Genomic DNA, 11,831 nt, shown 5'->3' on the forward strand with positions numbered 1-11,831 from the left:
TAACAAACCGCAAATGAACAACGGTGACATGTCCGACATTAAAACGTTGGTTCTACCAGTCAAGTCTCAACATGAACTAGAATTTGCGTTAATGGCACTATTATTTTTAATCGCGTTAAATTGAGATTGCGTTAATGCGTTATTATCGCGTTAACTTCGACAGCCCTAATATATATATATATATATATATATATATATATATATATATATATATATATAAAACAATGTCTATTATTGTATATAATACACCTATAACCAATATATTTAATTGTGTATGTTTGTACCTATAATGATATGTTTATGTTTATTTCTATATTTATACTTTATAACTGTACATATTGTTTATAAGAATAGATACACCACTGCTCCTATTATTATTATGCCAGATGCACAATTTGCACATACTTTTTTGCATACCACATACTGTATATATGCACATTGAACTAAACTCTACTTACTTTATTTGTATTAGTTCTTCTTTTGCTTGTTCAACTAATGGAGGCCAATACTTTCCCTCGGGATAAATACAGTATCAATCTGTCTGTCTGTCTGTCTGTCTGTCTATCTACCTATCACTCTTGTTAGGGTTATGATGGGTCAGGGGACTGAAGACTAAATGCAAAATGAGAATTTACCCCGGACACCTGTTTACTCACAAAGCTATAGGCAACATGGATTAGCCATGTGACTACAGACAAGGTTTAAATCCAGGTCACTATCTGCTACACCATCATCCTACCCTATGCTACATTTTAAGGGATTGTGTAGCGCTGTGACAATAATCACACAATCACTTAATTAAAATTGTTCCATAAATCTACACTATTATCATGCACTAAAATAGAAGGTTTGTTAAATGAAAAGAAAGAACTGTCATTTTATTTTCTCTACCAGTCAGGGTAACGGCAGCCCGGGTTTCACTGTGAAACACTGTGGAAACACCAATCATGTCTGTAAAGAAGCCCAGCCAACTGATAGCACCGCTGAGAACTGTACCCTGATCTCATTGGTATTTTCCTATCATCATAGACCACTGCACGACCTAAGCTCCCCTTGTTTAATATATAATTGAATGAATTTATTACATAATTAATATAATACGTACACAAATTAAATATTTAATTAAAGTAATATATTAATTAAATTACATAATTAAATTGTTGTGTAATGATACTTTAATCATTATAAAATCCTGTAAACTATGAACTATTTATAAATAAACATGTTTAGTTGCTGAACTGCAATATTTATTAAGTTCTTTATTTTTTGTGTATTTCATAATAACATGATGTAAATATAATGTAACTATATACACGTAATTATAATGTTACATGAATTGCATTCCAATGTAATCTAATGTAATAGTATATAATACCAATATAATATAATATACTGCAAATACTATATAATATAAAAACATTAAAACTGCTGTGGAAAAGGGAGGTAATTTATTTATTTATTTATTTTTATTTATTTAGCTATTTTTCTTTTAAAATAGCTTTTTAATATTAACATGTATTATAATTATAACTGTGCCATGTAAAAATTGCTTTGTTGCTCTACAGTTCTTCCAGAGCCAACAGATTATCAAACCTGCATTTTATCATCTGGTTAAAAAAGTCTTCAAGTATTTAGACTTGGTTTATTAGAACCATTATTAGAATTTGGCTAGTATTTATTTTTAGCTCAAAGTAATCTTACACTAATCTTTGTCAACTCAGTTCAAATGTAAAAACCTGTTTTAAATTATTATTTATTTTTGGGTTGTTTGTGTGTGTGTGTTTTTTTACGTCCTTTTAAATCTCTGATGGATCTCTGACTGAATACATTGCATTCCACTATTTGCTCTGATTTTGCCATATAAAAGTCTGATATAAAATACAAGCCGTTATTCAGCTGGTTCTGATTATAAAATATTGCCTTGACTCAGGACTGACTCTTTCCAGGTCTAAAATAAGTTCTCAGCGTAGCAGCAGCCCGGATCAGGCCTGCTTCTGCTTTTTGATGGTGTAATTGCATTGTGGAGCACTCTTCACATGCTAACTCAATGATGCAGACTTGGGCGTGCTGTAAAAACCATCTGAGCCGAACGCCGATACGAGGCGTCGCTTTTTGCTGTAGCTGACGAGCCACCGAGCGGGCACAGACAGGGTACGATTTATGTGCCGATTTGCACATGAGAGCTTACGTAAGGCTGCTTAAACAGTGGGGAACTAAGTGTTCCCCTTTAAGCCCTAGATGACCCTAGGAGTCTTTAAACTGGAATGCTCATGCCATTAGTTTTATGAAGGGCTGCAGGAAAACATGGTGACATCCATGATTGCCTTTCCTGTAAGTAAACAAGCCGGGGAGTTTTACAGTACGGAATGCACGCTGGTTGTTTTTCCCATCAGGGCAGTTAGAGGTGAGACAGAGCGATAAGCAACGGAAGGACGACAGACGGACAGAGGAGCTGGACTTCCTCCAGACCGAAGGATTTTGTGAGTGATTGATTTGGCTGCTCTCTAGACGAGAGGAGAGACTGAACGACTGAGAGTCATTGAAGAGCAAAAGACCAGAGTGAAATGCAAGTCATCGCTTAATCCCAAAGCCAACACAACAACCACTATCATTTAAGAGCTTGCTAATCAACCAGATGCGTGTTTAGTACGCCATGGATATACCACAGATTTGATCCGCCATTGTTATTTCGGCCAAACTCCATGCACTCTTCGGTTCTCTTTCTTTTCTTATCCAATTATCTAATCCAACAGTGCCTTAACAGTGTTCAGATCACCTAACAAGGAGTACATTTCACATTTTTACAACAACAGTAAAAGAATGAACACAAAAAAATGACACACTATATGGCCAAAAGTATTTGGACACTCCTCCTTATCATTATTATTCCTCCAGCTTTGGTAGCCTGAATTTCAGCCCTAATGTGCACCTGTGGACAAAGCCAGGTCTATAGTGTGAAGGAACTACAGTGGACTGCACAAAGCCTTGACCTCCACCCCACTGATCACATGTGAGATGAACTGGAACGTCAACGGTGACCCGTGCCTTTTTGTCCAACATCAATGCCTGACCTCACAAATGCACAAATTTTTACTAAATGGGCACACTCAAGGTGAGAAGTGTAGGGTGTTCTAGCCACCCAAAGGCCAACTGTTTTTTAAATGGGACAAACAACACGCCTATGGTAAGGTGTCCACATACTTTTGGTCACAAAGTGTACTTTTCAAGGCATTACATTGTATGAGGTTCCCAAAACCAGCAGATACTCACGTTCACAGGCGTCCCCTTTCTGATAAAACCCGGCCCTGCAGATACATTTCCCAATAGGCACCAGCCACTCGCCCTCGGCACTGCAATGCATCTTGGGAGAATTCTCTGCCTCCTCCTCGGCATCGCTGACGCACATCCCTTCCACCTCGACGAGCGAAGAAAACTCCGATCCTGTCACCGTGTCCGGGAAGGTAGCCAAATTCTCTATGATAGACCAGCACTTCTTGTAGTAAACCTTCACTGAGACGAGGGCGATGCAAGCCCCCACGTCCTGGAAGGCCAGGTAGAAGCCCCGGCGCGAGAGGGGCCCGATGATTCGCACCTCTGTGTTCAGCTTCATTTTCCTCTCGCCCAGGTCTCCCTGAGTAAAGCTCTCGTCCGCCGCGATGGTATCGATTTTGACGTACTGGTTCTCGCGGATATTCCTGCCCATCTCAGCGTCTGTCTCCTGGTAGTACAGGTTAAACGTCTCCTTGCACGTGCCCACGACTCCGGGCAGACTGTTACAGTCACGTAGAGTGAATTTGAGCTCGATAAAAATCCTCTGTGCATCCCCCTTTTCGATCCAGTTAGTCCGAAGCCAGTTGTTCTGATTGGGTTCCATCACCTGGCAGACCTGGTACGTTCGGATGGGGGTGAAGTTCTCGTCCAGCCCGCTGATCTCTTCCCACTGCAGAAACAAAGACATGTGAATGACATGCATTTATTTAAGGATTTAGGGATTTTGTGACCTCTTAGGTACAATTAAACAATTTAATTAAAAAAAAAAAAAAGAACCATAATTATACATTTTCAGCATTTAGCAGACGCTTTTATCCAAAGTGACTTACACAATGAGAGGAACACTATGAGCAATTGAGGGTTAAGGGCCTTGCTCAGGGACCCAACAGTGGCAACTTGGTGGTGGCGGGGTTTGAACCGGCAACCTTCTGTTTACTAGTCCAGTACCTTAACCACTGAGCTATTACTGGCCCTAATAATAATACTTATACAATAATAATAATAATAATAATAATAATAATAATAATAATAATAATAATAATAATAATAATAATAATAATAATAATAATAATAATAATAATAATAATAATAATAATAATAATAATAATAATTAATAATAATAATAATAATAATAATAATAATACACTGAATAAGTATTTTGATATTTTGAGGGTTAATCAGAATCTTTGGCTGTCGGCTATGTCAGGTTTCCTCCACATGCCAGTAGATGGATAGGCTATAAAAAATTGACATACATGCAAGAAACTGTGAATAAACTCCTGAGTGTATCTTAAAAACATAACAAAACAAACATTTTATAAAATGAAAAACAGGTTATTAATAATAATAATAATAAAAACAATAATGACAATAACAGTGATAATAATAATAATAATAATAATAATAATGTTAATATGTTATTATTATTATTATTATTATTATTATTATAAAAACCACACTTGAAATAAAACTAAAAATTAAAACTAAAAAATATAAAAAGACACAACAAACTTTTTTTTTATTATAAACAATATAAAATCCAGGAATAATACAAAATAAAATTCAGTTAAAAAATATAGAAATGTTTTTAATGTTTTTCATAATAATAAAATAAAATAAAAAACAGGTAAGTAATAATAGAATAATTATAATAAAATAATATAAATAATAATAATAATTCTTCTTCATCATCTTCTTCTTCTTCTTCTTCTTCTTCTTCTCATTATTATTATTATATTATTATTATTATTATAAAAACCACACTAGAAACAAAACTAAAAATTAAAATTAAAAAATACAAAAAGACACAACAAACTGTTATTTATTAAAAATAATATAAAATTGCACAATAATTTAAAAAAATTCAGCTTAAAAATATAGAAATATTTGTGTATCTATATTTTTAATAATAATAAGTGCAAAAAATTGTAATAATATTTGAGTTCAGTGAATGTGAGTCACAGCAGTTACTGACACAAGATATTCTTTTTCCTATCTGGCTCACTCAATAATGCTACATCTTTTATTTCAACAAAGGTCATGTACTGTAGAAAAATGCAAAATATAACATTGCAGATCTATATTATATACAATATAATAAATACAGTATATGTGTAAATACAGACTAAGAAATAGACAAGTCAACTGTTGTACCTGAATCTGTATATTAAAGCAAACTTTTAGTGTGACTTGTCAAAAACAGGCATAAATCAAATAACATTAACTGCTAGAGAAAACCTGGGCTGTGCAAAAATAATAACAGTATTTTCCCATAAAAAGTTTTCCAATAACTTTTTAATACAGACTGGGTCAATAATATGTTGAGACTGCGCAAAACAATAATATTATAATAATAAAAACTCAAAAAAAAAAATTTGTCCAGACAGCATAAAAAATATATAAATAAAAAAGAAAATAAAAATATTTTAAATATTTTAAAATAAAACTGGGCTGTTAGTGTATAGGCTTAAACTTATATGTCCACATATATCTGGTTATAAACTGTATATTATACATTAGTAGTAGGCAGTATTAAATATGGATCAGACTCTTTCTATATGGGGTCTGTTTGGTTATACAAAGGCCAGAATGATCAGATGTTCAATCCCATGCTGATTTCAATATCAGTGAGAACTCACCCCATTAGAAGGAGATGCTATCCACTCCGTGTCAGTCTGCTGCGCCTTCGAGTCCAGCAGGATCACTGGCCATAAGGGATAGAAACACATGAATGAGTTTTAACATCAGAATTTCAGTGAGAAGAAGTTTGCAAAAGCTTCAAGGGCATGAGGTAAAGAGGAGGGTTTAGCTCCAATACGATTCACTGACAAAATCAGCTATTGGAATACCAGATTGTGATGAAGTGTTGTGGGACTGAGTATTAACACCATGAAATGATCTTAATGGTTAAAATTTAAGGACAAAAAGTTATAGAATATGATCTATACCCTCCTAGTTTCCACATAGTATGTTTGAAAGCATGAATTATTCACAACTTTAAGTTACAGTACTTCTTTACTGAGCGAATAAAGCAATGTGATTAGTGTGTCCGTATTTAAATGGGCCAAATTACCCCGGTACTTATTTTCGGAACTTTATTTTCTTCTGGTAAAAACTAACTGGAATAGTTTCTTAACTTCAAGGTTTTAAAAGCATGCATTAACTTCACTACATCAGGATAACATAGGCCTTATGTTTGCTATGATTCTTATCCAACTACCCACTTGTATCTCCCCTCTACTTCTGCAGAGCGCCGTACTCCTTTGACATGCATAGTGAGAGTTAAGCACTGTTATCCATTATTCCTCATCTCTGTGCATGCGCTATTGCATGAAGCAATTTGGAATCCCTTCGGCCCACCCAGCCTCAGACATAGCTAATCGTGTCTGTGTATGCCCCCGATTGTCTGATAGAAGTACCGAGAATCAAACTTGAGAGCTCAAGATTTCAGCAGTGGACTGGCATGCAGGCTGCTGCGCCATCCAGGTGCCCCAACAAAGATGATCGGTTTATGGTAAAGTTAGGCCTTAGACTAGCATCTTTCTGATGTACCATTCTAAAGCCACAATCCCAAATTCCTTGTTTTATTAAAAGAAGCAACTATGCCAGTTTACTAAGGTTCAATAAAATACAGAAATGTGCTGCATTTATTGCCACCAGGTTCAAACACTGGCTGGTGCAAAATCTAACCTTTTAGTCTGCAACAATCACAAATAAGAACTAAAACCTAGTGGGGCTGCTTATTGGGTCGGAATGTGAACTATTAATTATCGCAGACACAATAATGAGAAACAGTCCACGGTCAAAATAATGCGCTACAGATTACACTCACAACTGTAGTCCTTTACTAGACTGGGGTTATTGATTTACTGTGGATCAGTGGAGGTAATTAAAATACTTAAGCCCAGCAAAATCCCTGGAGTTAAATTACCTATGGTGTTTATAAACATTCAAATAGACAAAACGATCACTGTACTTAGTTTAACACACTATGTTCATTCAGTGCTAGATAAATTGCTTGTCAGTAAATGTAGTGGGTCTATATTCTACATTACTTTATAAGTAAGCACATAGTACGGCCTACATCTTGGAGTGTAAAAACGTGTTTAACAAGCTCCTCATTAATGGAAAAATGCTTCCGTGGTCTAAAGGTCAGAACTCGGAATTTCCAACACTTAACTACAGGAAAAAACAAAGACAAACTCTTATTAACAAGAAATAGAAGTCATAATAACACGGTCGCTTACACTGTCAACAATAATGAAGTAGTAAATGTAATATTTATTTCAGATTAACCCAAAAGCCACTGCAGTAGCTCTATGTATCTAAAAGTACAAATATATACATGAGCTTTTAGTGCTTTAACAGACCAAACTACTGTAAATACAAGTGTACAATAGTGAAGCATCCACCTTGTAGCTCAAACTTGCCGGGACGTACGGGACGTAAATCAGGCTGCTGAGTTCCCACGTCCCATTTCTAAGCCAAGCTGAATGGAACTCTTATCCTGCTTTAACACTTTTGTTTGTACACTATTGTAAACTGACTTTGCTAGATGAACCCAGAACAAGTGACAAGCGAAGGTACATTTCAATACGTTCGATTCAAAAATAACAACATATGTATAAAATAAATAACTAGTGGTTTCGTGATGGAAGTCATTTTTACTCTCAGAAATGTGGCTGAAAAATGAATTTTAGTTTGTATTTTTTTTTTACATTAGAAATTACACAAAACTTATATAAGGTAAAATATTTGTATGTTGTTCCTCAGGTCTCAGGTTCCTCAGCTAAGAAACAAAATGGTCCACTTTAGTACTTTCATTTTTGAGATTTTAGGCTGTGTTATGACAGGTTTGGAGATTAAATGTGACTGAAGCATTCAACAACATTATCTCCCTCGTGCATTTTTTTCTTCACGGCTGAAATCTGGCAACCCTGACTGACAAAGCATTTGGTAATATTTCTTATATGGGTGTCTGACGGTGTAGCATTATTTTTTGTAAATAAAACTGGGACTTCAAAGTGCACATAACAGCTGGTTATTAAAGCACTAGGTTTTTTTGTACAGCAGGGTCCAACTCTTAACCGGGTCCTTTCTAATAAATTTATAAATACTGCTGTAGGCCCATTTACAAAACGCCACAAATGTAATTTAAAATGTGGCCGAACAGACTATTTATTAACTATTTATTTTTACTCACTGCATCATTCTAAGAACATCACAGCCAACTTCTTAGAGACACTGAATGAGAAAAAGTTTGACCCTCAGGATACTGGTGCTATATGGCACCCACATGTGCTTATCGATTAACGGATGACCAGCTAAGGTCATTAAAGTACATAAGCACAGCAGAGCGCTGTGTCCAAATGGACGCAAGTGATCACTTTACATAATTTAACACTGTAGCATTTAAAAGTGGGACAATGATCGGTGGATCAAAACTTTCTAATATGTATATCTATCTAATGGCCAGGCAATATAACTTAAATAAATAACCTTCTTCATGGTAAATGTAATTTTACATCATGTTGCTTGTTTTATATTTCTTTTAAAATACTGAAACACAATCCTGCAAATCTGGTGCAACTTTTAATAACAAACTTTTTAAAAAAGCAGCAATGTCTCATTGTTTTGCCCCGTTTGACAAATTATTAGAAATAATATTGTTTTAGATTTTTCCTCTTGTCATTATTTCTAAATTTAAATAAAAAGTAAACCCAAGTGTTCTGAACAGAAACCTGGAAAGCTCTTTACGGACTGAATGGGAGCTCAGATCAGTTTAAATAATGACATACAATGCAAAACTGCTGGCCACAGTAAACATATTACGATTGATTATCAGTGGAGCTGTTTAACAATCCCCTCATTAACAGAATAAAACACAGTAAAATACCTATAGAGTAGTTAACTAAGTAACTGAACACTGATGGTGTCCTGTATATCCAGATATTGTACTTTTCTGTACCCGAAGTAGGTCAATGATCCAAACTTTGTAACACCCGAACACCTGAGTATATAAATTCTTTCATCTGTATACATATAATATACACATATTCAACATATTTGTAATACGATGTTAATTACTACATTACTACAACTAATTACTATTTATGATTGGCCAAATGCTTTGGTAAGGGTTGCTTTTTCTCTTTTTAAAATTAAGTAATCCCTACCCTGATTATGGTCTACATCTGGATAAATGATGGCTTACACAATGCTCAGTAATATTATAGTATGCACTATAATTATGAATAAAAGCAACGCCAGTAGCTCACACAGCTGAGCCAGTTCTACACTGTGTCTATCGACTGACTTACTGATGATCATTGGAGGTAATTAACACTCATACCCAGATCGAAATCCTTAATGATTATTTTACACTTACGTGCTTATATGAGTCTACATATAACAAAGAAAACGGTGCAGTGAATAGATCATTCATAACAATATATGGCAATTTTGCTGTGCGGTAATCAACTGTGCGCAGTTTTGGATTGTCGGGTCCTAAAGAGACGGTGATAAATATCTCACAGTGTCCGAATAACCAGGTTTTCATTCAATTGTCTATAGATGTATTAAGTATTTGATAACAGTCATAACGCGCTATTTAAACCGGGAGGTCATAAGGATTATGAGCGCCGTTTGAGCGCAAAACGCGCTTATGCGGCTCCGAAGCGTCGCAATATAAATGTGCACCGAAAAATACAGAAAATGCAGAAAGTGTGTGTGCGTGTGTGCGTGTGTGTACTAACAGTGCCACCAAATGAACTGCACAGATAACCATAGATAATTACCATGTCATGACCTACAAACAAGGTGTTTATCACTGAAAATATACCAAGTCCAAACTTAATTAAACTAAATGGCATTAATAGGTTGGCTGTGTGTGTTCATATTTATTTTTATTTATTTATTTATTTTTACATAATGGTGTAGTATGGTGTAAGAATAATGAAAATTGCTTACACGGGCATGGGTTAAATAAAATCAAACTTTTATTATTGACACCAGTCCTATACTAAATTACTTGTTATGGAATACACATGTGCGTGTTAAATTTAGTTTGAAAACTTTAACTTATTGAGAATACATGTTAAAACTATTTGAAAGAAAAATATCTGGGTCATGTGAGTTTTCAGCTGGGCCCTTTCTTGTAAAGTCTAAAGAGGGAGCATCCTAAACTTAAACTAGGATATTCTAAAATATTTTAAAAATGTAAAAAAAAAAAATTCTAAAAAGTTGTTTCACCAAGGTCTACAACGTGTTTTGTATTAGATTATTAAAGATTTGTCATTAATATTAGTAAAGAGCACCAATTCCCAAAAATAATAGACCTACAAAATAAGTCATTATTTCCATGGAAAAACCGAGTGCTGTATGGAAAAGAGCTATTCTGTAGAAAGAAAGTGATTGTGTTTTGTTAATGTAAAATAATTACACAATAAATAAAGGGATTAAAATAAGTCAAAATAAGTCGGTAATTCTATGGGAAAACCGAGTGCTGTATGGAAAAGAGCTTGTTTGTATAAAGAAAGTGATTGTGTTTTGTTAATGTAAAGTAATTTCACAATAAATTAAGGGGATGTCCTCCTGGTCCTATGTTGGCATTGTAACAGGGTCAAAACTGTCCTAAAATTCTGAACTGGTAACTGGAATTAGATCTAATACTTTATGCGGATCGCATCTAAATTCTGAATACGTGCACTGACACTGTATATAAGAGACGCGTCTTCCTATAGGCTCCACGATGCGGCTTTTACTCATTTGCGCTGCGGCTATTGCTCTCAAAGTTTGATTCACACTAGTTTTAGCGCTACTTCGTCTACAGAACACACACCGACCGAACGTGTTCGATGGACCAGAGATCGTACAGTTTGCGGCAGTAACGCATCGTGGAGCAAAATGCGCACCAGAAGCAACCCAACAGGGTCCCAACACGGGTGTCGTGCGTGATAAAACATTATAGCTAAAATGACATGATTTTTTTAATGCTGATTTTTTGTTTTCATTACTCCAGTATGAAACCCAAAAAGAGATCACCCGCTGCGCACTAAACCCAATGGCGCAACACTGTATCCATATCCAATATCCAAATCTGCATAGCGCAACATAAGATCCACTGGCTATAATCCGTTCTTGTGGTGCAGGTGCACCGGTGTGTATTCAATAATAGAATAAACTCCGCTCTGGTGCTCCGGTGCTGTTGCTGAAACGCTCCTCTCCACGGCCGATGCGCGGAAACTTTTGTCGGCGTGCTCACTTACCCTCTCTCGCGTTCTGCGCTAATCCAGCGTGCAAGAACAAGCAGAAGCGCAGCACTAGTACAGTCCACTGGCGAGGAATGGACACGCCGGCCATGGTGCTGGCAGGACAAGGAACAGCTCAAGCTGAAAGGAAGAAAAGTGCGCGTTTACATCCGTCGCTTTGCCATGGATGCCTCAGTAACTCACAGTACAGCCACCGGCTCTGACTGAGACCCACACCAGCGCACAAGCCTAATAGCGGAGCGGAGGGCGGGGCGAGGGCGGGGAGAGGGCGGGGCCAGCACCGGTGTTAAT

At 35.9% G+C, this 11,831-nt stretch overlaps 1 protein-coding gene across 2 annotated transcripts in view; it reads right to left on the bottom strand.

The window, feature by feature from the left end:
* epha7 (eph receptor A7) overlaps positions 1–11,588 on the bottom strand; it is a 125,552-nt gene extending 113,964 nt beyond the window's left edge. For both annotated transcript variants that reach the window (XM_063001847.1, XM_063001846.1), the window contains exons 1-3: positions 11,538–11,588; positions 5,910–5,974; positions 3,271–3,940 (exon numbers count right to left, since the gene is read on the bottom strand). In XM_063001847.1, coding sequence (XP_062857917.1) covers positions 3,271–3,874 — 604 coding nt within the window. In that variant the 5' untranslated portion in view covers positions 3,875–3,940; positions 5,910–5,974; positions 11,538–11,588. The remainder of the gene's footprint in view (positions 1–3,270; positions 3,941–5,909; positions 5,975–11,537) is intronic.
* Between the last annotated feature and the right edge of the window lie 243 nt (positions 11,589–11,831).

The sequence above is a fragment of the Trichomycterus rosablanca genome, chromosome 9, assembly GCF_030014385.1.
Source record: "Trichomycterus rosablanca isolate fTriRos1 chromosome 9, fTriRos1.hap1, whole genome shotgun sequence".
Taxonomy (NCBI): domain Eukaryota; kingdom Metazoa; phylum Chordata; class Actinopteri; order Siluriformes; family Trichomycteridae; genus Trichomycterus; species Trichomycterus rosablanca.